The sequence below is a fragment of the Panthera leo genome, chromosome B2 (assembly GCF_018350215.1).
Source record: "Panthera leo isolate Ple1 chromosome B2, P.leo_Ple1_pat1.1, whole genome shotgun sequence".
Taxonomy (NCBI): Eukaryota; Metazoa; Chordata; class Mammalia; order Carnivora; family Felidae; genus Panthera; species Panthera leo.
The window spans coordinates 49,977,116-49,991,735 of NC_056683.1; the positions used below are offsets into that span (position 1 = coordinate 49,977,116).

A 14,620-nucleotide genomic window follows, 5' to 3' on the forward strand; every position below is an offset into this window, starting at 1 on the left:
TATGAATAGGAAAATTGTCCTGGGAATCTGGAGGCAAGAGGGCGTGGGGGGGGGGGGGCGGGGAGGATGGAGGGCTAGGGTAAGGATGGACATAGAAGGGGATGGAAAAGACAGCTGGGACTCAGAGTCAAATTTTAGGTACCACTTCCCCCCTCCTCCATATTCCATTGCCTGTCATAAACTCTCCTGTGAACCTTCAGCAATCATATTAACTCCCTGGGACTTAGACTTCTCATAAGTTAGTTACATTCCTTTCCTGAAGCACTTTTAAGCACAAGGAATAGGTTCGGCGAACAAATTTCACAAGATTTAATGAATACTCTTAGGGTTTTTTTTTTTTATTTAATTTTAAGAAACTCTGCTGTCATTCCCAGTCCAGCAACACCCCTAGAGCTGCTTGATGACTCCTAGATGACCGACTTCTGACAATGTATGAAGGGCTGTTCTATATGGAAGAGGGTTGGGTTGGAGCTACTGTATGCGGCTTACCCAGCAAAACTGGCGTGAGATGAGAAGCTGTTGCCAGGAAGCCGAATTCTAAATCCATTTAAGGTTCATTCCTAGGCAGGGATTATCCTGGGACATGACTTAAAGTGCTTTCCAAGTCTGCCAGTCTATACCTTTCTCTTCATGTACTGAAGCCCAGCAAATCCTGGGCTTGAGGTATAAAATCAGGATCCTAATCTCCCCACATCTACATGACCTTGTAGATAGGGTAGTATAATAGAGGTTGCTCTGGCCTTGAAACCAGATAAACTTGGGACTCTAATCTTTGTACCCCACTTAGGAGCTGACACCGTGGATAACTAAATCATTTCACCTGTCTGAACCTTAGCTCCCTACACTGAAAATTAGGACAATCGAGTTTGTAAAAGGCCGAGGTTGCTGTTGTGAGGTCCCCAAGTGTCCCCTGAGTGATGAATGAGCCTCACAGTTAAAACTCCACCTTCTAGGATCCCTGCTACACCCAAACCACTCTCTGCGGATGCCTCTCCGCCCCGCCCAACCCCTGGCTCAGGGCCAGAGTCTAAAGCCCAGCCCAGCCCAGCCCGGCTGACCAAGCAGGTGACGGGATAGCTGACTGGCCTCCTCTGTTCAGCCCCGCGAGCCTGCGCGGGGTACACCCAGCGGAGAGGGCAGGCCGTGGCGCATGCGCGCTGCAGGGAAGGCGCCTCCCGGAACAAGCGGCCCGGGCCGAGTGCGGGAAGGTAGCGCGCAGAGTCGGGAGGCGCTGGCAGCGGGGACCGCTTCCGGATACCAGGTACGAAGTTAGCCTGCAGCTGGCCCCTGAGATTTCACTTATGATCCGCGGGGAGGGCTCGGGGCTGCTGGTGAGCTGTACACCTCGCAGTCGAGAACGTCCTCCCCTGAATTTTCTTGTAAAGGCACTGCTCTAAGCAAAGATGCTGAGGACCTTGGGAGGATTTTGCAGGGGATGGAGGCTGCTTCTTCCAGGGATCGCTTCGCTCCATCTCTTGGGGATTCCCCAGATTTCTTCCTTCCGTGGTCCCGAATCTCCCACCTGTCCTCCTTCCTACTTTCCTGGAGCTAGGGAGAGGTGGGGAAGGGATGGGGCTCTCGGACCATTGCAAAAATAGTTTTAACCTTCCCAGTACCACCCAGACTTCAGTCGAAAATGTGTCTTTCGAGCCCCAGCGAGTACAAAGATAGGTAGCTTTTTACATAGTAGCTTACGGAAAAATCTCTTAGCGGGTTCCCTAAATTTTGGAGGTTTAGGGGCAAGGCAGGGCCCTGTCATCTGGGTTTGTACGCGGTGCAGTAAGTCATTTTGCTGCATCGCACCCAAGATGCTTTCTGGCCTTTCCAAGTGTCCGGCCGGCATAGCGTTTGCGATGGGAGCATGTGATGCAAAGCGCACATCGCACATCGTCTCCCACTTCCATCGCTTTCATGTGTAGTTTTGGGCAGGTCATATGGTCTTGCCATGGAAATGGAGCAAGAGGGGTGATTGCTTTTTGTCTACATTTTCCCTGTGAGTATAGAGACTTCTTACAAGGATTGGGAATAGATTTGTTTTGCCTCCTCAAAACACTCAGTTCAGTAAAGGAACAGGCTGTATCCTGGCAATAGAGCTATCCTGAGGCTCACTTACAGAATGTCTTCCTTCAGGCAGTTGTTCCTTTGGGTCACTCATGCGTTCATTCAAGTATTTTCTAAGCACCTGCCTTGTGCATGGCAGTGAGGTTTGTGCTGTGGGGAGGAGGAAGATGAACTGGACTTGAGCTTAGCCCTGGAGGAGTTTGACTGGCTTGGAGGGAGATACGGAGGGGAGCCCAACCTAACTAACTCTACACCAGGTAGAAAGGGGTGGGGCCCCAGGAGAGAGTCAGAAGAAGAGCTGGGGGCTCAGAGGAGGGAGAAGAATCAGCCTTTTATGCCAGGTGGTTGGCTTAAGGAGAAAATCAGGTCCCCAAATTACTACCTCATGATGAGTGATCTCTCATAAGCTTCAGATCTTTATATAAGTGTGTTTTCCTCACTGTGTGTCAGGCATCTTAGATTATGTCTCAGATAGGTCCCATCATTCCTGGTGACCTGCCTCCTCCTGCCACCACATGCTTCCTGCTGTTCTAGTGCTCCTTGTCTCAGAATAGCATCAAGGCTCACCTGCCTCCCACCTCTCCTTCCTAGTGGTCCAAGCCAGAGACCTAGAGATGAGTCATCTCTGACTTATCCTCCCACCCCCACCCCTGACACTCCCACATCCAGACTTATTGATTCTATTTCCTGATCCTCTCTCAAATCTGACCCACCCTCGTTGCCATGTCTCTAGGCCAGGCTGCCATCATCTCTTGCTTAGCTTATTTTCCTGCCTCACTCCATCCATCTCCCACTACTGCAGCCAGGAAGCACTTGCTGGAATTAAGTCTGGTTATGAGGCTCCCTTCATTCATCCCTTACCGCCCTTGAGACGGAACCCAGCCTCCCTTTATAGGGTTTACATGTGTCCTGGCCCTGTCTTTTTCACCAGCCCCGTCCATTTTGAAAACATGCCATGCTTTCTCGTGCCCCTGGGCTTTTGCACATGTTCTCCCGGCTGCCTAGAACACACCCTTCCTTGCCATCCTTTTCACTTGGCTCACTCCTCTGCCTAAGGTCCCAGCTGGGACCGCACTTGCTCTAGGAATCCTTCCTTAGGCTCCCATGTCTCATTAGGCACCACTGCTTGTTATGGTGCCCATGCCTCTCCTCTTAGGGTTCATTAACACATCTGCCTCCTCTGCTGTGCAGCACTGCAAGTCCTGGAAGACCAGAGCCAAGTCCAAGGGCTTTCCATTGCTTCCTACTGCCTTGCACAAAGAAGACACCCAATAGTTGTGAAGTGGAATTCAGTATAAGTTGTAATATTATGGTTTGATTCATTGAATGCCTGAATCATAAATTCACACTACCTCAGTTATTTGTCAGTGTGCTGTTATAGTTATGTCCTTACACATGTCAAACCCCAAAATGAGTGTAAAGGTGAAAGAGAAGAATGATCATGATTAGAACAGCTAGCATTTGTTGAGTTCTCAGTATGTGCCAGGCTTTGTTCTAAGCACTTTACACGAGTATCTCATTTAATTAACACAACTCTGTGAGGTAGGTAATTTTATTATCCCTATTTTACAGATGGAGACACTGAATTGCAGAGAAATTAGGGAACATGCCTAATGTTACATAGCTAGTAAGTAGTGGCATCAGGTTTGGAGGCAAGCATACATTGTGGAATATGATTAATTCTTGGGGAAGACAGGAGGTAGGACTGACCATGAGAAGCTCATAGGGCTGAAGATGGTAAGTCACCCAATGGAAGGCCACAGCTTTAAGCAGCGAGACCAAACAGAAGTGACTGATCCAGAATTTAAAAACTCTGAAGAACATTAGTTTTATTTGCACATTCACTTTTTTCAAACAGCTAACTCAGTTATCAGAGGTATTATTGCTAGTGGTTAGGAATGAGACTTCTCTGAGTCTGTAATCTTGGTTCTGCTGTGTGGCCTCAGGAGTATTGCTGGCCTTTTCTGTGCCTCAGTCTGCTTATCTGGAAAGCAGGGATAATAATGATAGCACTTACCTAAGAGGGTTGTAGTAATAATTAAATGTGTTGATGTAAGGCTCTCGAATGGTAATTGCTCCAAAACATCTTCATCCCCATTATTATTATGTGTTCATATCATTCAGTTGACAATGGTTTTTGAACACAGGTCCTTCCTTTGTGTTCAATCCTGTAGCACCATTTCTTGGACAGAGAAGATGAGTTCTTCTCTTTTAATTCTGCTTCCCATGGATATTGAGGATTTTTCACTAGTGCCTCCTCAGTGCCATCATCTCCTGGACCTCAAATTCCCTCCCTGCAGACCCTTTCTCACACTAACTTCTGGCTTCCTCTCTTCTGTTCTTCTGGGTCAGTTTGTTCCCAGTTGGTACAGAGGTTAAGAGACCAGCAGGTTAACTTAAATGGTGAGCAGTGAAAACACTATAAAACTACAATGAAATCTCATACGCTATTCCTTGTATGTACAAAGATATTTTCCCCACGGAGGAAATACAGATGTAAAAGCATTAAGATACGTAAAGCACTACTAGGAATCAGAAATTTGAAAGCTGCAAGGAACATCTCGTCTACTCCCCTTGCTTTGGGGCGAGTTGAATCAGGGATGGGGCATAGTCCAAGGGCCAACAACCTGCTAGTGCCAGTACCCATATCTCCAGCCTGTAGCCAGCACACTTTCTCTGACATCTTATAGACTCCTGGGCAGGATTTTAATGGAGCTTCTCACCCCTGGATACATGTTTCAACTGCTGCTATGAGGCACGATAAGATATTCTCATAGCTCACTTATTTTTGTGCGAGGTTTCATTAATATTCTTCAGTGATTTACTACTGATTTTTAAAAATTTTTTTAAAATTGTTTATTTTTGAAACAGAGAGAGACAGAGCATGAATGGGGGAGGGGCAGAGAGAGAGGGAGACACAGAATCCAAGCAGATCCCAGGCTCTGAGCTGTCAGCAGAGTGCCTGGCGTGTGGTTGGAACTCATGGACTGCGAGATCATGACCTGAGCCAAAATTGGACACTCAACCGACTGAGCCACCCAGGCGCCCATGATTTACTATTGATTATGTGTGGATGTCTTTGACTGAGCTTTCCTTTTTTTAGTGGATTAGAGAAATTAATCTCTGTAATTCTGTGGAATGTGTATCATTTTTATATACTTATACTGCTCCCAGTTCTTTTTATTTTGTAAAACTTATCCCTTTCCCAGCTTTAGAATTGCAACCTTGCCAATGGACCTAATTGGTTTTGGTTATGCGGCCCTTGTGACTTTTGGAAGCATTTTGGGATATAAGCGGAGAGGTAAGCCCTAACCATATTTTTCATCAAAGGGACTTGGTGGGGGGTTGATGATTGTGCTAAAATTATCTGAGGGTTTGTAAGTAAGACAAGAAGCTAAAGATGTCCTAGAGGTGGCTGAGGACCAGCATGTCGTGTGTGGAAGGGAGCCCTAGAGGGAAGTGGGGTTGGGTGTGACAGAGCATTCTAGCCTGGCTTTCTGGGTCTCTCTTCACCCATCATTATCAATTACATAATTAATTGATTTAACTACCTCAGGGCTATGCGCTTATTATCAAAGGACTGTTTTCATTTGTTTACATACTCACGGTATCAAAAACTGACTTATGTTGAGATTATGTTTTGCGGAGGAAAATTTGTTAAATACTTAGGTATCATATCTGAAGTTGTCTCTTCATCTGTATCCAAAAGAAGAAGAAACCCAGTTGATAAATCAAAGGGCTTTCATGGAGAAAAATAAAAGGCCAAGTTTCATATTTTGCTTTGTTTTAAGGTAGAAGTATTTTTAATCATGGTGTCTCATATTTCTGTTTCTTATATTTTCATGAAATTTTAAAAATGAAGTTATATTTCAAAGAGTGTTATATTTGTGACATTGGTGGACTTCAACTTGAGTGAAAAAGCCAGGTCTACAGAGTTATTAGAGTTACTCCTTATTTAGAGATTGCTAAAAAGTCCAAGGCCAGAAGCACAGGTCTCTGTAGGGACTCAGAGGTGGCAGGTTTAAACAGATTATTTTCTTTTCTTTTTAATGTTTATTTATTCTTGAGAGAGAGAGTGTGTGTGTGTGTGTGAACAAGGGAGGGGTTAGAGAGAAAGAGACACACACACAGAATCCAAAGCAGTCTCCAGGCTCTGAGCTGTCAGCACAGAGCCCGATGCGGGGCTTGAACCCACGAATCATGAGATCATAACCTGAGCCGAAGTTGGATGCTTAACCAACTGAGCCATCCAGGAGCCCCAAAACATTATTTTCTAAGATTTCCAAGAGCCTGTAAATCACTTAGACTTTTTTTTGTTATTCTTATTTTGTCTCTCAATATGTGTAGCATCGTGGATATGTATTTGATGAAAAAATCATCGCACCAAAGACCTGTAAACCACTACTCAAAAGTTCATGTTTTATAATCTACTTTAAGGAGGACTGAGTTTAAAATTCTGATAGGATTGTTACTGAAAAACATTTCCCTTGTCAAAGATGTGTCTAAATAACTTCTTGTTACGGAACAGAAGAGCACACCTGGACATTTTTGCCTGCCTCTTAGAGGGGTGGGAAGAAGGCTGTGTGTGTGTTGGGGCAGCTAGGGGTGGAGGAGGGGCAGAGAGACAAGGATTACTTTACATTCTACCCCAGATCTCTTCAGGAACAAATGAAATCACATTCGCTGTAAGGTCTCTGAGGGCACGTGCTTGTTGCTCAGCTGCACAATATGGTTGCCTGGCCTCCTACAAGAGCCCCCAAATAAGTGATCTGGGAAGCTCCTGGGGGCATGTGTTCACAAAGAAGCCCACTCTTGTATAATGTAGGTTAAGAGCACACAGGCCACAGAATTAAGCATTCCTAGATTCTCCTCATGACACTACTGCTTACTATCTCAGATACTCGTGTGAATTGTTTTAGCTTTTGGGTTGAATCCCTCATTTGTATATTAATTCATTAGGATGAAATAAGATAATGCATGTAACACATTTCACACAGTGCCTGGCCCAGAAGAAAGGTTTAATACCCTTGTTGTTTCTGTTGTTACTGTCCTGCCAGTGGGAGGGTCTATGGGCCAGTGGAGCAAAATACCTTTTCCTAGTTTTGTATTCTGTATTATATTCTAAGCTGCTTGTGGTCTTGATGTCTTAGAACTTTTGTATAAAGTGAGTCGATGCTTTCTGATTTTACTTACATCTTCCCGAGACATGAATCCTGTGCACTTGGGTCAGGAGACCATTCCAAGGGACAGTTATTAAGAATAATGTTGGGGGTGCCTGGGTGGCTCAGTCGGTTGAGTGTCCGACTTCACCTCAGGTCATGATCTCGCAGTTTGTGAGTTCCAGCCCCACGTTGGGCTCTGTGCTGATAGCTCAGAGCCTGGAGCCTGCTTCGCATTCTGAGTCTCCCTCTCTCTCTGCCCCTCCCCCACTCATGCTCTGTCTCTCTCTGTCTCTCAAAAATGAATAAACGTTAAAAAATAAAAATTAAAAAAAAAAAAGAACAATGTTGGGTAGGTTAATGATGTGATGTCCAAAAGGTGTTTGGTAAGAAGACAAGTATATCTGAATCCTATACTAGACCAGCTGCCTGACATAGTGTGGGTCAAAGTGAGGGACTGAGATTTCTTTTCTTTCTGGGGGCAGAGAAAGTGGAAAGAGGCAGCACAGTGGCAGGATGCTGAGCACTGAGTTCTGGGTTCACCCCTCTCCCATATAAGTCCCTAGAGAAGTGCATAGCCAGGGAGACACTATGATTTTGAGGCTCTTTCTGAGCCAGGTGGCCAGTGCCCAAAGCTAAAGATGGCCAGAAGGCTCACTTGGCCTTCTCCTATACCAGGACTGAACCTGACTTCACACCGTCCTACTCTAGTTCAAGGTCAGGGCACAGCAGCCCCTCTGGAGGAGGGGAGCAGGAGAGCTGGTGTCCTGCTCTGAGGGAGGGAGGCCCCATGTGTACCTTTCAGTTCCTTTGAAAACTCCCCTACCAAGGCTGCCCCAGTCAGGTCAGCACTGGGGGGAAGGGGATGCAGGGCAGAGCTTGGAACTTCTTTTTTCATAGCCCCACCATAGACAGTGAGCTTTTTTGCAGGATCTTTCTCCCTTCCACTAGCCATGGCTTTGTTATGAGGTAGAGCCCATGGTCCCAGCTCCTTCCTCATGCAGGATGAATTCTCCCAGGAGCCTTCCTGGTTCTCATTCACGTGGGCTGCTAGTGTGCATTCCTGTCCCCACTGTTTGCTGCCTGACATCACCAAGACTTGGGTGCAGATGCCACCACTCCCGCCTCCACATACTTAAGGTCGGGAGGATCTTAGCAGTGCAGAAATCATCAAGAAATACAGAAAAGAGTCATAGATCTCGAGTTGAGAAGACACCTTAATAAAGGTGACCTAGTCAAGTGTTTCAGAAAATACTTAAGTCCTCTTAACTCTTTTCTAATCTGACTTCTTCTGCTTAAACATGACCCCTAACAGGGAGTTCCCAGGCATGCGTTTTGTCAGTATTTATCTAGTGCTGCTAAGTAGCCAGCACTATGTCAGGCCCTGGAAAACAGCAGTGAGCAAAAAGAGATAGTGCTCACAAGCAAGTCAGGGGGCTGACCTTAAATATACAGGCAGGTGTACAAATATATGATGACGAATAGTAGGAAACTTTGACGGGGGTCCTCATTCAGAATAGTGAATCACAGAAGACATCTCTGAGGAGCTAACACTTACAAAGACATCTGGAGGTGAGCGGCAGTTGGCGAGGTGAATAGTGCAGGGAAGAGCAGTCCAGGCAAGGAACAGCGTGCCTAGAAGCCATGAGGAATAAAGAGTTTGACATATTCAAGGAACTGAAAGAAGGCCAAGGCTCCAATAATAGAGCAGACTTGAATTTTTCCCTAAGCGCAGTGGGAAGCATTGAAGGTTTTCAATTAGGGGAGTGACCTGTCCAGATATACGCTTTTAAGAGATCATGTTGCCGTGTTTGCAAAATAGATTTGCGGGAAGGGAGGAACAATGAAGAATTTAATACCTCCAACTGTAACATTCTAAGCCATTATATATTTGACACAGATGATATTATTAACTCTGTTTTGCAGCTGACAAAACTCAGAGGACTAAGTGACTTAGCCAAAGTCCTGCAGGCAACAAATGGAAGAATTAGGAATAGAACCTAGTGCCTATGGCTTCTCATTCAGGATGCTGCTCTGTATGTGTGTGTGTGTATGTGTGTGTTGCATGTGTGTGCTCATTGCTGCAATGGTTTAACCCTGGCTGCAATCTGAATTTCCTATAGATATTTTTAAACTAAAGATGCCTTGACCCTACCCCAATGGATTCCAATCTGAGATTCTAAATAGAGTGAGCTCTATGATGCAATGACTGTGTATCTTGTTCACAGCATCACTGTCATACAGCCATGTCTAACCCTGGCATTGCTGTGTATTCGGGATTCCTCTGCCTTGCATTTCAGGTTCAGCAGGGAACAGTCAAATCTTAGAAACTGTTCATGAGTAGACTGATATTTAATTTGGCTTTGTCTAGTTACAGTGCCAAATGTAGAAATACATTTGAAGGCGCATGTATCATACTTGAAGGAATGGAAGGAATTCCTTTCATTTGGGATTTCTCTTTCTGAGCCCATTTTTTTTCCAGGTGGTGTTCCATCTTTGATCGCTGGTCTTTTTGTTGGATTTTTGGCTGGCTATGGAGCTTACCGAGTCTCAAATGACAAGCGAGATGTAAAACTGTCACTGTGTAAGTAAGGCATTTTTTTCCACTTCTGAAGGGTCAAACCTTGGGAGTGTTTTTTTTAATACCCTATACCAGGTACACTAGAAAACATGCAGTTAGGGGTGCCTGGGTGGCTCAGTCGGTTAAGCGGCTGACTTCGGCTCAGGTCATGATCTTGTGGTCCGTGAGTTCGAGCCCCACGTCGGGCTCTGTGCTGACAGCTCAGAGCCTGGAGCCTGTTTCAGATTCTGTGTCTCCCTCTCTCTGACCCTCCCCCATTCATGCTCTGTCTCTCTCTGTCTCAAAATTAAATAAACATTAAAAATATATATATATAAAAAAAAAAAGAAAACACGCAGTTACATGGCAAGTGCATATGCATATGTCAAGACTGAACACAATTCTTGTTCCTTTCTAGACAGACCCAATCAAAAATGAGGATATTGCTACCAAGCTTTCAAACACAGAACATATTTCTGTGAAACTTATTACTAGAAAAATAAAATTATAAAATTAAAGGAATTATGGCTAGATTTTATGTTAACTTCCCTAAGTGCATATTAGCATAGTTCTCATGTTGCTATTAAAATACCTAAAAAGGGACAGCCTCACATTATTTAATTCACAAGCAGCTTTTAGATCCTGTTTTTTTTCCTTAAGACTTAATCTAAAAAACCAAGGATGACTCTTTTTTAGCTTCTTCCCCTGTTGGGTTTAGTAGGGGAATGTCCACAGTGAAAATGGAAACCCATGTGTATTTAAAGGCCCGGGATGCTTGGATTTCTGTAGTCCAGCTTGAAATACAGTGGAGGTTTGGAAATTGTCTCTATTTAATTGGATCATTATTCAAAGTGCCCTGGTGGGTTATGGAAGAAAATACAAATGAAGACAAACTGTATTAGTTTGGTATTTGAGGGACAGAAAGAGACTTAGTGTGTTACTTTTTTCTTTGTTTGAAACAGGAGGTAGAGATAGTTAAAAAAAATTTTTTTTATGTTTATTTTTGAGAGACAGAGAGAGACAGAGAATGAGCAGGGGAGGGGCAGAGAAAAAGGGAGACACACAATCTGAAGCAGGCTCCAGGCTCTGGGCTGTCAGCACAGAGCCCGATGCGGGGCTCGAACTCACGAACCAAGAGATCATGACCTGAGCCGAAGTCAGTTGCTTAACTGACTGAGCCGCCCAGGCACCTCTAGGGATAGTTTTTAATAATGAAATTGTATCAAAGGAAGAAACATATCAGCAAGATGTGGATATACTAGGCTTTTTATCCTCGTGTGTTTAAGTACTTCACATATGTTTATCATCATTTTTTTATATCAGCAAGCAATTGTTCCTTGAAAGCTGTTCTTTTTTATATTTTTTTATAATTTTTTTTTAATGTTCATTTATTTTTGAAGAAGAGAGACAGAGCATGAGCAGGGGAGGGGCAGATAGAGAGTGAGACAAAGACTCTGAAGCAGGCTCCAGGCTCTGAGCTGTCAGCACAGAGCCCAGCACAGGGCTCAAACTCAAAAGCTGTGATATCGTGACCTGAGCTGAAGTCAGATGCTTAACCGACTGAGCCACTCAGGCACCCTGAAAGCTGTTCTTAAATTGTGACATCAGTGCCCTAATAAAACGGCTTCTCTCTCCATATTGGTTCAGCTCCTAAAAGGCTGGTATGATGCTTCTAAATTTAATATTATTACCTAGATGATTGTTATTTAGTCTCCAGGCATCAATTTCCCAAAATTGAATGCTGCACATTAAAAACAGTCAGCCTTTTTTCCTAGTATTTTTTTTTTATTCATTAAGTCTTACTTTTAAAAAAAGATACCAATTATTTTCTTTACTTTCAGTTAACTAAGCATTTATTCGATTTCCCCTTGTGGATCCAGACATACCGCCAAGTGTTCCTGAGGAAAGTTGAGTAAGACACAGTCCTAGCCTTCCTAGACATTTAAGTTAGACCAAGACTTTTTATTTTGAAGATATTTCAGGAATAGATTTTAACATGCTTATTTACTCAACAACCTTTTCAATAAACTAATTCATAAAGTCTTTAAAAAAATTTTTTTTTAACGTTTATTTATTTTTGAGACAGAGAGAGACAGAGCATGAATGGGGGAGGGTCAGAGAGAGGGAGACACAGAATCGGAAACAGGCTCCAGGCTCTGAGCTGTCAGCACAGAGCCCGACGCGGGGCTCGAAGTCACGGACCGTGAGATCATGACCCGAGCCGAAGTCGGCCGCTCAACCGACTGAGCCACCCAGGCACCCCTCATAAAGTCTTTTAATAGAGCACTTTATCTTTTTAAGAAGATAGCAACTCAGTACTTGCACATAGTAGTTCTATTAAAAAGCTGAAATGATATGCATTTTTTTTTTCATAAGCAAGCATTGAGAATGTGTTTGAAACTGCAGTTCATGCATTGGTTTGGTTTGTAGTTACAGCTTTCTTCCTGGCCACCATAATGGGCGTGAGGTATAAGAGATCCAAGAAAATCATGCCAGCTGGTCTGGTTGCAGGTTTAAGGTAAGAAAAACTATTTTGATCTGTACTTTCTTCTGCCATAATTTTGAAGTGCTAACTTTTTGGCAGGAGTCAGTTTTAATTTGAAAGGTCAAAGTAATTTTTATGACAGTAAGCGTGACTGTAAAACCTTAAAATATCAGTCAGTCTTTGGTATTGATGTACTGATGAACATTTTTGTGGAGTACACGTAGGGTTGCTATAGTATCTGAGCACAAATACTCGCCTACCTTTTTCAGAATAAAGAACTAAATTCAGCCTCATTTTTCCTCAAGATTTACTCATCTGAAACAGTAAATGTATTCATTTCAATCTGATACTCAGTCTCTCTTAGAGTGTTATAGTGATAGTCTGCTACACTTATTTGAGTTTTTAAGGGAAGAAAGTTAATATTTTTAAAAAAGATAACAGGGAACCTCTGGTTTCTCTTATTTTGATCCTAGTAATTCTATCCATGAGATTAAGCATATTGCCAAGTAAAAATTTACAGGTAACATTTTTAGTTCTTCCTGGAAGCTGTCTTTATTATGTTGAAAGCCTTCAACATGTGCATTTCCTTTGTTACACATTTTTACTTTTTTACTTTGGAATTTCCAAAGAAAGAATGAAATGTATACAAAGACTGATGTTTATTGCAACTTCATTTCTTTATTTCTTTTTCTTTTTTTAAAAAATATTTATTTTGGGGAGAGCGCAAGTGGGGGAGGGTCAGAGAGATGGGGACAGAGGATCTGAAGCAGGCTCTACACTGACAGGCTGACAAGTAGCAAGCCTGGTGTGGGGCTCAAACTCACCAACTGCGAGATTATGACCTGAGCTGAAGTTGGATGCTCAACTGACTGAGCTACCCAAGTGCCCCTGCAACTTTATTTCTAATGGAACTCATGATGAATTGAAAAATTAGAAACAACTTGAGGAGTGTCTGGGTGGCTCAGTTGATTAAACATCTAGCTCTTGATTTAGGCTCAGGTCATGATCTCACGGTTCTCCCCATGTCAGGCTCTGTGCTGGCAACATGGATGGAGCCTGCTTGGGATTCTCTCTCTCCCTCTTTCTGTCCCTCCCTCCCTCTCCCTCTCTGTCTCTTTCAAAATAAATAAACATTTTTAAAAATCTTCACCAATAAGGAAATGTTTCAATACATGTTTTGTCTACTTAATGAAATACTGAGCAGCATTACGTGCACTGTTTTCAAAAACTGTTTAGTGGCATTAGAAAATCTATTTTCTATTAGAAAATTAGAATGATACAATAGGAGATAAAAACAAAATAAACAACCAAATATAGTGTGATCTCAAAAGTTTGTATAAAAAACCAAGATAGGAAGGAAATACTTCACACTGTTAATAGTGTTTATCACTAGGTGGTAATGCAATGACTAATTTTCTCCTTTCTACTTTACTATAGAAATTTCTGGTGTGGCTATGTATAATGTTTATGGCTTGGTTGGGGGTGGGTGTCAGGGAGGAATGTGATTACAAAGGACTGCCTTCCAGTGATGGCTATGTTCTAAAAATTATATTTAGTGATAGAAAGAATCAGAAGCAGGGTTTTTGGGTCAAGAAGACAAGACCCCAGTCAATGGAAAGTAGCTGAGATTATAATAATAACACCCCAGAATTGCTCCTTCATTATTTTTTTCAAGCCACTTGCCTTTACTAGTTTATGAAAGGCGTTTCTTTCCAAACCTTTCTCTTATAAAGGTTCATCCCAGATTTTCAGAACAATGAGTTCTGAGTTTGCTCATGCAGTCAATCAACATTTTTAAGTAGCTAATCCAGCTGGGTCTGGGAAGTTCCAGTACAGGGATAACGAGATCACCCCTGCTCCAAGGAGAAGCAAGAGAGAACCCTGGAAGCCAAAGTTTAGTAATAGTACGGGTTTGGTGAACATACTAACCTGTCTTATGCCACGTAAGCGTGACCTGCTCTTTGCCTTTCTTTTATCTTAATCCAGCCTCATGATGATTCTGAGACTTGTCTTACTGCTGCTCTGAAAATATGGAGGATCTGAAAACTAAATTCATGCGATTCTGCTGTAACGGGCAGAGCACATACTTTGTATTTAAAAGATAAGCTTCAGGGATGCCTGGGTGGCTCAGTCGGGTAAGCGTCCAACTGCAGCTCAGGTTGTGATCTCTCAGTTCGTGAGTTTGAGCACTGCATCAAGTTCTGCAACTGGTGGTGCAGAGCCTGCTTGGGATTCTCTCTCTCTTTCTGCCCCTTCCCCACTTGTTCTCTCTCTCTCTCAAAATAAATAAGTAAACTTAAAAAAAAGATGAACTTCAGCATGGAATGTTATGTGTCTTATTCTACATTAAAAACA

The 14,620-nt window shown here is 43.2% G+C and overlaps 1 protein-coding gene across 1 annotated transcript; it reads left to right on the forward strand.

The window, feature by feature from the left end:
- The first annotated feature begins 1,153 nt into the window (after positions 1-1,153).
- On the forward strand, positions 1,154-14,446 carry TMEM14A (transmembrane protein 14A). The gene is made up of 5 exons (XM_042939041.1): positions 1,154-1,261; positions 5,271-5,362; positions 9,703-9,804; positions 12,211-12,298; positions 14,252-14,446. The coding sequence occupies exons 2-5, from the start codon at positions 5,293-5,295 to the stop codon at positions 14,289-14,291; spliced, it is 300 nt and encodes a 99-aa protein (XP_042794975.1). The 5' UTR covers positions 1,154-1,261; positions 5,271-5,292; the 3' UTR covers positions 14,292-14,446.
- The last annotated feature ends 174 nt before the right edge of the window (positions 14,447-14,620 follow it).

Bases quoted from the DNA above. Each gene is read 5' to 3' on its own strand.
- TMEM14A (XM_042939041.1), top strand. From the start codon at position 5,293: ATGGACCTAATTGGTTTTGGTTATGCGGCCCTTGTGACTTTTGGAAGC. The intron at 5,363-9,702 runs GTAAGCCCTAAC...TTTTTTTTCCAG, and splicing joins TTTGGGATATAAGCGGAGAG to GTGGTGTTCCATCTTTGATC. The intron at 9,805-12,210 runs GTAAGTAAGGCA...TTTGGTTTGTAG, and splicing joins AGATGTAAAACTGTCACTGT to TTACAGCTTTCTTCCTGGCC.